The sequence below is a fragment of the Equus caballus genome, chromosome 14 (assembly GCF_041296265.1).
Source record: "Equus caballus isolate H_3958 breed thoroughbred chromosome 14, TB-T2T, whole genome shotgun sequence".
Lineage (NCBI taxonomy): Eukaryota > Metazoa > Chordata > Mammalia > Perissodactyla > Equidae > Equus > Equus caballus.
Genome location: NC_091697.1, coordinates 100,353,438 through 100,367,797, shown reverse-complemented (window position 1 = coordinate 100,367,797; position 14,360 = coordinate 100,353,438). Strand labels below are relative to the sequence as shown.

At 38.0% G+C, this 14,360-nt stretch overlaps 1 protein-coding gene across 18 annotated transcripts in view; it reads right to left on the bottom strand.

Annotated features, from left to right (window-relative positions):
- Positions 1-432: 432 nt before the first annotated feature.
- SSBP2 (single stranded DNA binding protein 2) overlaps positions 433-14,360 on the bottom strand; it is a 293,363-nt gene continuing 279,435 nt past the window's right edge. For 10 of the 18 annotated variants that reach the window (XM_023618064.2, XM_070234607.1, XM_070234609.1 and 7 more), the window contains 2 exons: positions 12,904-13,002; positions 5,406-6,006 (listed from right to left, as the gene is read on the bottom strand). In XM_023618064.2, coding sequence (XP_023473832.1) covers positions 5,977-6,006; positions 12,904-13,002 — 129 coding nt within the window. In that variant the 3' untranslated portion in view covers positions 5,406-5,976. Of the gene's footprint in view, positions 5,267-5,405; positions 6,007-12,903; positions 13,003-14,360 lie in introns of those variants that run through there. The other 8 variants (XM_070234613.1, XM_070234612.1, XM_070234615.1 and 5 more) reach the window with 2 other exon arrangements.

Sequence of the window (14,360 nt, the reverse complement as noted above, 5' to 3'; positions counted from 1 at the left end):
CTCTTGGTTTTTATATAAGGCAGAATGTCTGACTCAGTCATATACACAGATGTCCATATTAGTTATATTTTACCATTCAGAAAACATCTAAGCTAGCTTCATATGAACAATTTCCTTTACTTTTTCCATAAGTAGTAAAGTAGAGGCTAGAAAGAAAAGGGTAGAAACTGTGAATGAAAAGCTGTATTTTTAAAATTAAATGTGAAAACGTGCCAAATTAAGGGATATTTATGTACATCTTTATGGCAACTTTGCCCATTACATGAATAACTCAAGTATTTGCACAAAAACATTTAGTGATAAATCCATTTGAGAATGTAATAATGCACATATGTGCACGCACACACACACACACACATGCACGCAGACATTAAATTTACAAAATGTGTCAGGTAGCTGGTGGTCACGGTTGAATTAAGAATAGTAGATTACTAAGAGTCATCCTAGATTCCAATTATATTTACACATAAATTGTGCATTTATAAAACCTTACAAATAAGTCTATTTTCCCAGGAACATTATAAGCAACATTTTAAACACACGTAGTAAGAGAACATCTTAAATCGTTAAAAATCACAATTAGATAAATTAAACAATTCAATAAGCTAATGGCTATCAGGAATAAAGAATTCTACTTATAAAAACTTTTCCATTTTTTCATGTTTGACACAACAGTATGGGCTTTAAATTATTCATTCTAACATATAGTTTCTGTTAAGTTTTTAATTGTCTTAATGCAAGGAAAGTAAACATTTTGAAATATAATCTGATAGAAAGTCATACACACATTTTAATCAGTTTATATTAAAAAAATCCTAAGGTCTTGCTAAATTTAAAGTAGATTTTTTTTCAAATTATGTAAACTGGACAGATTATTTGAATTGTTGTTTCCTAATAAGTAGATGGTTAATTACATTTTACTGACAAATTTTACCAGGACATGATGGAAATTTAGCTGATAGCATACTGTATTGTGTTCTGAGAACATTGTGAGAATCCAAATTTCACTTTTTTGGCAATGTACTGAGGTCATTCAGTGCAAAAGACAAAGTGGGATAAAGTTTTAATGTTAACTGGGAATAATCTTGTATATCATTTTTTCCTAAGAATATTAATACTCACCTTTATCATGTTAATTGCACACATCATTTAAAAAATGAAATACTAAATATTTGTAGGAACAGATCGTAACTTTCAATGACTGGGATAATCAAGATGAGTTCCATTTATCTGAGGATAGTAAATCCACCAGGGGGAGAAGAGAAATTGTGGTTCTATATATGAAAACACTTAGTCCCACTTTAAAATGTACAATATCTTATAAATAGTACTGTATTTCATTTTTAAGGATGTAGACAGCAAAAATATTTACATTAAACTACTTACAGAAATTATTTTTCCTCTATTCAAGAAGACAAATTATACTAAGTTAACATGGGAAAGGTACAGAGAAATTCTCCTTAGGAGACTTATTCGACTGAGAATTTCTCTTTAGAATGTAGTTTAGAAAAGTAATTAAAGAGGTCTCAGGTGTTTTTCATCTGTAGGTCACCCCTTTCCATCTGAATTACAGTTCATGGGTAAAGTTGATGCTTTTGGTAAAATAAATTAATAATGTCAATTCAATTTCTTGTAAACAAATGTCTACATCAAAAAACAGTAATTCTTGCACGATTCCTGGCCGTGACGTAACCAAGGATGAAATGACCATTTATGCTCTTACCTTGAGACGCAGTGCCTTCATAAGGCCTAATGTGGACTGGCTAACACGGGTATATTAAAGCACACGAGATTCCGCCTGCTTATGTCTTGTATACTCTCTTTCCATCCCAAATCATTTAATCAGCTACTTTACCATTGCAATAAAATGCAATCAAAGGAAAGAGTTATGTTTGTTACCAGTCGTGCTATAACATAATGTAAAATCACAGTGGAAGTGCTTTTCGAGCAAACTTCATACCACCACCCCCCACACACACATGTGCATGCACACACACAAGGTTAGTATGTGAAACAGAAGTGCACTAATAATGGTTCACCATTCTTTCTTTCTTCTCCAGTATTTCTCAAGGTGTGGCTCACTGATCCAGGAAGCCTCTTACACTTGCTTACGATTGCGTGCCACTGTTTTAAGCAAACACAGACTCCTGCTCCTCATGGCAAACAAGAAACTTATTCCACCAGGAGGGAGTATAAAAAAAAAGGGACTAATTTACTTTTTGGAAAATGCATAGTAACTCCCCAGTCCCCCCATCTCATTACACTGCCCCCCCCCATGCTATGCATTCACACGGCTACTTGTATCAATTAGCATTTTCAAGGAAAGAGAATTATAGTACACAAAACATAAAAACGAAGGGAAAACCAGTGTCAAAATACTATAACGCATTCCAAAGTCAAGTAGCTGTGATTTGTGGCACTGCTTCTAATTGACAGTGATCATCAAGAAATGGAAATTGCAATTATTTCCCTGGGAAAACTATATACTACGTGAAGAAGAAAATTGTAAGGGCTGAGAAGGGAAAAATGTTCAGTCTCTGTCTTATTTCTACTGGAAGATGCAGGGATTGGGAGGGAAGCATGGAGAAAGCCTTCAACAAGCCAACCAAGATGTAATAGTATTAAGGGCTGTGGGAAACTCCGTGCCAAGGGAGCAGTTCTGAATGCTTTGCTGCACATTCCCAGAAGGATATGATGAAGACAAGGCATGGACAGAAGTAGGGCTTCCTCATGTCCCAAACTGAACTCAGTTATTTTCCTTTGCCGTCTTTTAAACTACAGGAAGAGTCTTAACTGAATGATCCTATGAAATGCAAGAGTTCAGATATCTTAAGAGAATCATAAAAATAGAAATGGAACTTTATTTTATTTCTGGAGGGAAAAGAGGTGTTTTGGGCACTTTCCATGGCTCAGGGAGAAGAACTGATTTGTTAATTTTTTGGCAATAGAGAAATCTTAACCTCAGATTCCTAGCTGTGCAATTCATATTCATCAGCAACTGAGTCAAACTGGAACACTTCTCAAGGAGCACTAAGACTCACCCACCTAATACGTGGGGTATTACCAGACCAATGGCACCCTACAGCCTCAGTTGCCATGGGCCACAGGAAGGCAGCTGGCTAAGGAAATACATACCTTAGAAAGAATTTGACGTGTATTTTCACTGTGGTGAGTTAGGCAGAATGCAAAGCAGAGTAATGAGAATCAATGTTTTCACTTATTATTTTATATTCCACATGTGTATTTCATATCTTTAATGTAGGCAAGACTTGCTGATATTATTACTGTGAGGTGAAATGTGTAAAAATAACTCAGGAGCAGGTAGTATATATCAAGACCAACATATATGCATGGATGGAAATGGAAAACATGAGAGAAAAAGGTTCAATGCCCTTACTACAAAAGGGATAAGGCTTAAATAAAAACCTAAACAAAAATTAATATACAGATATACTATCCTCCATTCGGTGCATGAGAAAATTATTTGATATTAAAATTAAGTATACCTATTTTCTAGTTTTCTTGAATATAATTTTCTCCTCAAAAATAATTTGTCAGCTATTTCAGAAATTTAAAAAATTTGAAATAGCTATTTTTAACCTGGGTTCCAAGAGAGAAAAAGAAATAAATACTTATAAGGAGGTGATTCCTATACCCTCAAAAACATCAAATTTTACATTTTTTGACCAAATAGGCTAGAAATAACGGGACTCATATTGTCACTCATATTCCAATATTATTCCCAAAATAAGGGAAAGTGAAATCAGTTCACGATTCTTTATGATAATAAGAAACAATACCTTCTTAGAAGGCAAATAAAAGAAATTCAAGATCAGTAACAATGGAGAAAAGGGTCAACAAAACGTGTGAAAATCCTAGCATTATACGATTAGGCTTAATAATCACAGGACTGTCAATGTTCTCACAATTATCATAAAAAGTGAAAGTTAAAATTATTCTCGGTAAACCCATGTGTCTGTACAAAGCGTCATCTTCGGGTTACCTCAGACTGATTAAAGACCTTTTGGTTTGAACTTTTCATGAAAGTTCTCTGCAGCTTGCAAGCTTGAAGCTCTTCCCCAGGCTGCAGTCTTCGGCTCCCGCACACGGGCTGATTAACGGCCACTCATTTGATTAGGGTTTAAATCTGGAACATAAATTTAATTCAGCTTCTTTTTTTCCCCTCAACAGCTCTGTCCAGCATCCCTGTCATACCCAGGCAAAATCTTTATTTTCAGAGGAAATAAATCATTATGGATTTGAAAGAAATAAATCACCTGGGACCAGGAACTAGTCAACACACTGCCAAATTTCCACTTTAGAGACCATATGCCTAAAAGAAAGAAGGACTCCTCTTACCTGAGACTGAACAATACTTTCCAAACTCTCTGGAGTCTGGATATATAGTTGATGTTTGCAAATGGCTATTTGTATCAGAATTTTAACAGAAAGGATCACCAACTGATCTGTTAGAGTCTAAAATTAAAGTCCTCATATTCTTCTACTATGATTTTGGTGTTTGTATGTATGATTTAAACACAAAAACCCCAAAAGACTTGGAACGTGCCATAGAGCAAGGTGCTTTCAGAAGGGAAGTGTTTTTTGTTAAATTTTTCTAACATTTACTCATTTTTTTCTAAACAGTTACACAAAGCAGATTCAGCCTGCTGAAGTCAATGGCCAGATGAAATATAATTAGTATAAGTGATTTCTCTCTAAACAAAAGCCCCATATCCTGGAAACAGAGCCAGTGCTCAGCCGCCAGTGAGAAGGTGTGCACGGAAGGGCGCGTTCCCAGTCGATTCTGCTGCTAGTCAGCAAGACAGCCGGGTGGGACAGCAGCCCTGCAGAGCCCAGGGCTGTGGGAGGAGCTCTTCCCCCTATTGCTCAAAGTCTGAAGCAGGTGAATGTACCTTCTTTGCAATGTCTATGTGGAAATGTTCACAAGAGTCTGAATAAAAACCAGATACCATCTCAGATTAGTAGGTTATTAAAAATTTAGCTCTAGGATTCCTGGAGAGAAGTGACAAATTCAAGCAAATGGTTTTATCATCACTTCTGGGCTTCATCATGTTAGAGAGAAAATACATTGCTAAAAGTATGGCAACCCCTGTCACTTTATTGCTATGGTCTAGGCAATTGCAGATAATTAATGTCTTTTGGTCTCATCTAAGACAGACAAATCAAGAATTCCATCCACAGCAGATATTGCAGAAATATACTGTGTTAGGCCCCAGTCAGGTTTCGTTGACTTGAAGTACTGTTCCTAAAGAAAAAGTACAAAAATATTTTTCACTGAAGGTAACTGAGAAACTGTTTGATTTGACACAGAGATAAAGACACGCTTTCTCCTTTTTTGAGACAGTACACTTTGTGATTCACAGGATAACTTGCATCACACGCAATTTAATGAAAGCTCTCAAATAAGCGATTTTATTCCTATCCATGATTGCAGACATTTACAAAACCATAACATCTGAGTTCACCTTAAAAAATAACTTATATAAAGCAGTGATATACACAGCACAAAATAGTTCAGGGAGGGGCAGGAGCAACTTTTAATAATTAAAATGTAAACGTGAAAAAAAGGATGGAATAAAAGTCCCTACTTATTTCTACTTAAGATGTCATGTGATAATATTTTACAATGTCCTGTGGGTCAATGTACGTATGTGTGTATGTCCATACCACATACACATATACAATACATTCTCTTTCCCACACATATACATACACAGATAGTTATTTGCAGTTCAGTTTAGGGCAATTCTAATATGCCGCTCCGCACAGTTGTTTGAATCACGTTTGGACCCGCTTTCTTCACAAAATAGGGGAGAGAGCAGGAAATAAAAAGGTTGGTTTGGTGTGACTGAGATTCCTTTGTTTAACTGTCCACTGTGACGAACAATTTTCTTCCGTAGTAGTTCTGTGAAGGGCTGACTCACTGTGGTTTTCGTGAGGAGACTTGGTGATGCATCACACACTCATTGTCATGCTAGGGGAGTACTAGAAGGAGAGAAGAATCCGTATTGAAACAATTCTCGCACAGACCACTAACGTTCCTCTTGGTCAACAATAGGAACTGTGAATTTTTATGTCTTATAATCTTTTACGTTCAAGCTTTTAACCTCATACAACATGAAAATAAGATAGTATAAACGAGTAAATTTATACAGAATTGACTTAGTCCTGAAATTTTTAATATTTCCTCTGGAAAGCAACCAATCCCATTCTCTCCCTGGACTTAGGTGGTTGTAATTACCCAGTCCCTCAGCCCTGTCCTTCCAGCCAGATTCACGTTTCGTGGGTACTTGTAACAATTTGGGCAAATCCAGTCCAAGGCTGAATCATAATGAAACAAGTAGGAGGGACAGTCTTTGTTATCTACTAGCTACGTAAACTTGGGAGGTTACCAAACACTCTGTGCTTCAGTTTCCTCACCTGTAAAATGGGTTCAATAACAGTATCTATCTTAAAGTGGTTTTGGGAGGATTAAATACAAAATCCTTAAAACCATGTATTTGTTGAATACACAGAAAGAGCTCAGTAAATGTTATATTAATAGTGTAAGGAAAACAAAACAAAACAAAAACCAACTCTCAGCTGGCCCTAAGAAGTACTTAATTAAAGCATTTAGAAAACTCAAGAGTGATTCACACTTTGGCATACAAGCCTCTCGCCCTAACCTGTGCTCTAATCTCAACCCGCAGTCATTTCTGGGCCGGAGGAGGGCGCTGTTGTCACACATTATCTGTCAGTTTGATGAGGCTGACAACTGGTAAAAGGTGAGACTTTCAGAAATTCAGAAAAGAAGTCTCAAAAATGATTGAGAAGAAACACAGAGCAATTCTCTTCATAATTATGCCAATCTACCCTCAAGTTCTCAAGGACTAGAGTGAGAGAAAAGTTCTAGAGCAGCACCGTCCAAGAGAACTTTCTTCAACAATGGCCATGTTCTACAATTCGTGCTGTCCAACACCAAAACCACTAGCCACGTGTGGCTACCTGAGCACATGCAATGTGGCTAGTGCCACTGAGGAACTAAAATGTTAATTTATTTAAATTTAAATATCCCCATGTAGCTAGCGGCCACCTTTCGGACAGCACATTTCTAGATGTGAGTCTAGATGTGGTCTGAGATGTGGGGAGGAGGCATCCACTCCCAAATGGTGATGGTCTCCAGATGAAGAGGGTTTCTAGATTAAAACGTAAAGGTGGACCCTTAAATACGTTAAATGTTTTATTAAAAACCTGTGAGGACCAGGGTAAAAGAGAATTCCGTTCAACATGCTGACGATGATTGTGCCTCAGGAAAGAGGCAGTTAAATCAAGGGGATTGGTCCCAGGCTGCAGGGGCTTAACAGGAACAGTGATGATCCTGGGAAGGGGAGCATAACCTTTTTAAAAAGGGAGCAGACAGAATGGAGTGAATTCCACATGAGCTGAGGTACTCAGGAACTGGAAACACAGTGTAGGATGTGGACTGAGATAAGGATGGATTTACTAATACAGAAGAAGCAAGATTCCTAGGGAAGAGCACAACGTGACAGTGGCTCACCTGGCAGAAGTCTGGACTGGAAGTCACTAGGGGTAAATCTAGTGCTCAAACGAAGAAAAGCGCACTGATCCTGAGTCAAGGTGATGACCTGGCCTGAAGAAGGGTCACTGGACTACAACGGGATCGTTAATCCTTTCAATACAGGTCAAATCAAGAGAAATCTACTTGTTGACCACTTAGTAGCCCCAAATTTCTTTTCAGTATAGGAAAGCTAAATTATATACATTACTGACTCTGTGTGTTGGATTACAGTGAGGACGATCAAAAGGGGAGACTGCCAGGGAAGAGGAAGGGGACTCAGTTTGACAGAAAACCTCTTCCCCTTTACCCTTGAACGTGGCAGCACAAAAGAAAAGCAAAACCAAACCAAACCAAAACCCCAAAACAATCCTAGACAAGGACTGGAGAAATGGAGCCCCTCTCGACCCTGTGCTGGAAGGGGGACAGACCCCCGTTTCATCAGAGGACACCCTGCGGACCTCCCACGATAAATAAGGACAATGTGCTTCAGAGAACTATCCACAGGCTTTAGTGAAACAGAGTCTATTTTGGTATTTGACTAATGGGGTAAGAATAAACAACAATAAAATAAATGGATACCAAGGTTTTATTAAAAGTAGAAAAATTAGAGAATCTGGCACAATGGGCACAGAAAAATTTAATATATGCTTCTCTAGCTATTGTTATTTACAATAAGAATTGGTGAGGCAATCAGTGCTGTCCGACGGAACTCTCCGTGGTGGACATGCTCTACTCTGTGCTGTCCGATACAACAGCCATTAGCCACACATGGCCACTGAACTCTTAAAATGTAGCTAGCGCAATCCAGGAACTGGAAATTTAGCTGTATTTAATTTTAATTAATTTAGACTTAGATAACACAGCTAGATCATCAATCATTATTTTAAGACAAAGATTTTATTGGGTATATTGTGCCAATAATCTCAAAACAGTAAAAGATATTAAAGTATTTCAGAAAGGACTTCAAAGGAAATGTCTGAAAAAAATTTTCTAGGTGACTCATAATTAACTCTAGAGACCATCCCATTTAATGCATATCCTCATAAGGCGATTACAGTTCATTCCTATGTACTGTAACATTAAGGAATGTAGTTAAGAATACATTATGGGCTTCATTCTAATAGACACTGTTAAAGTACGCGTATATATAAACAAACATATATGCACATTCTCTGCTATCAAGCATGTTTGTGGGTTGCTACCATCGCTTAACACTGGAAATTGTTAAGATTTTTAACCTGTGATATTTCAAATGTCTTAAGCAAATCTTACAGAAAAACGCAAACTTGTCACACATTCGTCGGGAGGTGAGGGGAGCAAGGCTTTTCCAGGGAGGATACTAGGTGGAAAAATTGGGTATAAGAGAGAAAATAAGGGCCAGATTCATTCCAAAAGGACGGAAACGTTGGCTCCAAGAAATACAGCTTAGAAAAAACTAGCAAGCATCTAATAAAATTAAATTCTGAATAGTACAAGTAGCTATAAAATGACGCTCTCAGGGTATTTGGTGCAGTGCAGCAGACTACGTGTGTGTCTACATAAGCGATGTGCTGTCTGCACTGTTCATCTGCTGCTGCCTTTATTGAAACTACTTCAACTAAGTAAAATTAAGGGAAATCACAAAACTTCTAGGAAAATTCACAATGTGTGAGCAAAACAGACTTTCACTGTTGATTACTATTCTTCAAAGGAGAAGAGAAGTGGCTTACAGTTTTCCAGAAGCACAGGAAGAGTAGGTGTTACATGGGTATCATATTTAGAGACATAAAATATTCATGGTGTGCTGTCCTGAGACCACACTGCCATGTGTCTCCTGTACCGCTGCCTCAACATGCGATGACATATTGTGATGTTTGTGCCAAAATGCTGTGCTATCAGGTTGCCCTGTTTCAAAACGATTCTGTGAGTCTGGTTCTCCTCAATCAGATGATAAAACGGCTCTCACAAAGCTGTTGACAGCATTAGTGTTTGGTTTAGCAAAAAAAAAAGTAAAACCTAAAGGTATAATTTTTTACTAACATTTTACCTTTTTATGTAAAACATATTTTGAAATGGCATGCTTGGTATGAACTAGAGAATTTGTGATTTTCCCTTTATTATAGGCAGTTCATGGACCATGGAATCCATCAGAGACATCCATTAAATCTTTGAACAATACGGCTAAGTTCCTGTTTACACACTTGAAGAACACTTCAGATCCTACTGGATTACTGCTTCTAAGCATCTGTAGGAGATTTTGTTTTCTTAGTGAGAGATAAGTAAAAAATAGTGCATATCCTCTGAGCTAATCAAAAGAAAAAGAAATTTAGTGTGTAGGTGACTATGCAAAAAAAATCTGGGCATGTGTGGTTTTTTTTACAATGGCAGAAAAATGACAAAGGGCAGTAAGAGTAATAGGAGAGGACCCACCACCTTGTTTATCATTCCTACTGGACACCAGGATTTTAATAACATGTTTGCTCAACTGATTATAGTTCATGCCATGGAGAAAATATTCTGCAAAATTAATCCAAGAAATAAGGCTAACTGCTTTCTTTCCTTGAGAAGCATGAAGCACTATTTTTTGAACTAAGCCTTTTTGGATTTTATATTCTCAAAACCAAACCTTTTACAGAGTTTGAACACTAGGGGGCATCTTTGTTTCTTTAAAGGCCTTGTTTATGATCCAAAAAAGAGGCTGAATAGTGATACATTTTTGATCCACGTTTTTCTGTGTAAAGCATGTTGGCATTTGCAAGGTTTCCGACTCTGGGTTGGGCAGTTTTGTGTCTATATTAACTAAATGAGGTAGCAGTGTGAAGTGACTAGGATAGTGTCTGCACATAACAGGCATCAACAGATGCCCGCTCCTCCCTAGGCCTCCTCCTGGGGTTTAACTTGATAAGATAAAGACTGACAAATCCTCAAAAGGTGGACTGCTCACCAATGTGTGCTTTTCATTAAAAAACACTATAATTTGCATGTTCATTCATTGGGAAATACTTTCTTTCTGAATTCACTAAACAGTTCTGCTTTTCCTTGGTTATAGTAAAGCGAACTTATTGGAGACAGCTGGCCTATTTACCTCTTCAAGGCCTTACATTTGTCAGCAAAGACTCTTTTGTCTTCTTTCCCCTCTGCTCTCATTTCTTGATCTTTTAGAAAGGTCTAAACAAAAATGTGTGGTGATGTCATGGAGAGAGCCGCGGATCACGACATCATTCATGATACGCAGACCCCTCACCAGACAGAAGAGTGGAGCAGCCGGCAGGGACCTGCTCCCAAGGCCGCTCTACCCTCCACGCGGTGGAGCCGTTCCTCCAGCACCACCCAGCTATTTTTCCTTTCGGGACTTCTCTGAGGGGCACAGGAGAGAGGGAGGGAGGAGAACGGAGGGGGCCCTGTTGTTTTCTGCTAACTCTGCACAGCAGTCTGGCATTTTGCCTCTTTCTTGGCTTCAAGGATAGTGAAGCTGGGCCAGGAGTCAGGACGGGAGAAGCCCGGCTCCGGCTGCTCTCTTTTCCACGCACATATTCACGAAAGGATCTGCTGTTTTGCGTGTCATAGTCTGGCTGGAGTTAAAGGATGAGGCTGGTGCTTATTCTGGGCGAAGAAGGTGTTCAAGTCCTATTGTATCTGATCCCCATGAAGGGCTTTCCGATGCCAACCCTGAGGTGGCACCCCTCCCCGACTGTTAAACAAGGCAGCAGTCACCAATGACACATGGGGGAAGGAAGCAGAGGGCAGAGTTCCTCTTGTTCCCGCCCTTAAAGTTAAAGTCATGTGGAACCTTTTAAAAAAGTTTTGTTCTCCAATCCAAAATTAATAATTTCCTCTATACTTTTAAAACATCTGGTTTATATCTATTACAGCACTTACTAATCTGACAAACGTTTTCGTTAGTTGTGTAAGTACGTTTTCTCGTCGGCTTGCACTCTCTGGGGTTGGGGATGTGTGCAGTTGTCTCAGCATACCTGTCCTTAACCCAGAGCTTTGCAGACAGTAGGCTCAAGAAGTGTTGAACTGAACTGAATTAACTATCAAATATACCTCACTGAATTATACCATTTTGTTGCTGGAAGAATTAGCAGAAAAGGAAATAAATGTCTCTGATTAGATAAAGTGAGCATTAACTAATTAATTAAAACTAATTAATTTGGCCATCGTCTTGAAGCAAACCAGTGAAAGAACCAGGATCTAAAAAAATAATTCCCAGAATCCTAAGCATTATGACAAACTACATAGTTCCTCACGTTTTTCCAACAGCTATTCTGCACAAAAGTAGATGTTATTGGCCACTACTTCAAATTTTGCCTCGATTGCCTCTGGTAAAGTTTGAGTGAGGGCAAAATAAGGGTAGTTTTCCGATTCTGGTTGTGGTTTCGCAGATTCTCCATAACAATTTCAATGATGGCATACACGTGTGGGGTCAGTGATCCTATGAAGAGGAAATTAGTTTGGGTTTTGAAATCCTTTATGCTATATTCCAGTTCTGTAGTTCTTAGCAGGGAATGTGCATCAGCATCGCAAACAAAGCTTTTCCACATCCAAGTGTGCCCAGCCCTACTCCTGGAAATCCTGGCTCACTAGGTCTTGGAGGGTTCTGGGAAATTGTATTTCAAAACATTCTACAGCTGCTTCTAGTGTGAAATATTAGTTCAAAAAATCATTATAATAAGGAATAACTCCTTGAGAAAAGACAACACAGAGTTTTTTTGCTCCCTCCAGCGCCTAGCATGTGGGTTTGGTCCGTGGTAAGTGCTCAGGAATTGTTAAATGAATGAATGAATTTTACTACTTGTCTTTTTGCTCCTGTCTGCTTCTTGGAGAGACAGAATGATACTGCCTTTGCTTAACACTACAAACTGTTATAACACTAAAAAACCGACTTGGGTACCTAGCTCAGGGTGAATGTAAACAATAGGTTAACAGACTACCAATACTGGCCTTCAGTCCAGGAGGTCTAGTGCCTGAAGGACGGACATCTTACAGATAATTTTCAGAGCCTTAAGGGTAGCATTGAGAACACACCTGGTTTTGCAGCAACCCAAGACATTTTAGTAAGATGAAAACTTGTAAAAACTATCAACTATGCAACCTGTTTCTAGTGTGTTCCTTTACAGTGGATGTTCTCTATAAGAAAATTAGTATTATAGTTTTTGTTTTGTAATTATGTACAGAGGAGTAAAAAAGAAGTTTATTTTTTCAAAGAAATACCACTTAATTTTCTAACTTTTAAAAATCAACCTATTGAACTCTAGGTAAACAGTCATTTATGGCTTTATACATTTATTCTAATAGAAGAGCTTCAGAAGATGTAATAATACAGTCAAGGGAATACTTACACTCTCACTCTGAAAAGGATTTAAGAAATTTCCCCCCATTTCTCCATCATCCCTTGGAGTGCCCGGTTGATTACTCAGGCTCATATTATTGGGAGAATTCTGTAAAGATTTAGAAAACAAGGCATTGTTGAAGATTTTAATTTCCCTCTTGCATTGTACTCTTTCAAAAATGGAATCTACAACAGCATCTCTAAGGACAAAGCAGACATAATTCCAATCTTAGACCTTCTACCATATACTCTAGTTCATTCTTTGCACCTTGACAAGTACTAATGCTTTCCCAAATCAAAATTAAAAAACAAACAGAAAACCCAAAATAACCCAGCACAACTGTTTTACTTAGTCTCAGAATCAATATTTATTCAATTTCCCACCCTCAGCTTATAGAGTTCCTAGAACTCTGGAGAGTTTAAAAACATTCCCAGCAGGAGCATGATGAAGAGAGCCTACCCACTGATCAGGCATGATGAACAATGACTTCCCTCGGTAATCTCACTAATCAAACTTCAAAAGGTCACTGTTTTAATAACATTTCCCTTTAATTCTACATGCACTTTACATAGTAACACTATTTTAACCATTATTTTTATATGAACCAGAAGGAAAAATGGAAGATAGTTAACAGCTATGGTTAAGAAAAAAGAAACACCTTGGGACTTGAGAATTCAACAAGTACTTTTCGAAGAAAAGCAGGCGCAAAGATAACCTGCTTTAGAAGCTTTTCCTACATTAGTTTAAGAGGAGAGAGACTTCCAAACTTTCCTTTAAGATAAAATGGCTGTCATTAGCAATCTAATCAAACGTAAGTTAGCAGTATATTACTCCATATTCTATTTAAATTTGCTACTCTCATCATCCCTGGGCAGTTTTAGCCGTGTGAGGTCGGCTGCTCCACATCAACAGGAAATACAGAATGGCACTGACCTATAAAGCATGTCCACGCAGCACTGTGACTATGACAGAGGGACTCTTCTGAGGTCCAATTTATTGACTCGTAAAAATAAGCTTCATGGGTAAAAATTTTTATGTTATTTCAAATGGAAGAGAGTGTTTAGATTTTTTCTCCTAAGCCACTTTATATTCTGCTTTTGAATAAGTTTTTAGATCTTTTAAAGAAAATTGCTCCAAGGATTTTGACTTAACTAAAACCAAGTTACGTCATAAAAATTAAAATTTCAAGAATGAGTTATTCCCAGAAGAATATGTGCTTTTTAAGAATATGGTTAAACTGTAAAGCAGAGACGGGGAGATAAGCAGGTGGGGAGCAGCTCGCATTTCGTCCCACTGTGCGCCCACGGGGAGGGTCCACGCACGAGGCATCTCTGAAGTCCTGGGAGCTCCACTTGCCAATGAACCCCAAGGGCTGGGGAACCAGAATTTAATAGCAAAAGAGGATTCTATTTTCTTTTTTGATAAATTTTTCTCTGAAAATGTTAGTTTTCCAAGCATATAGAAAA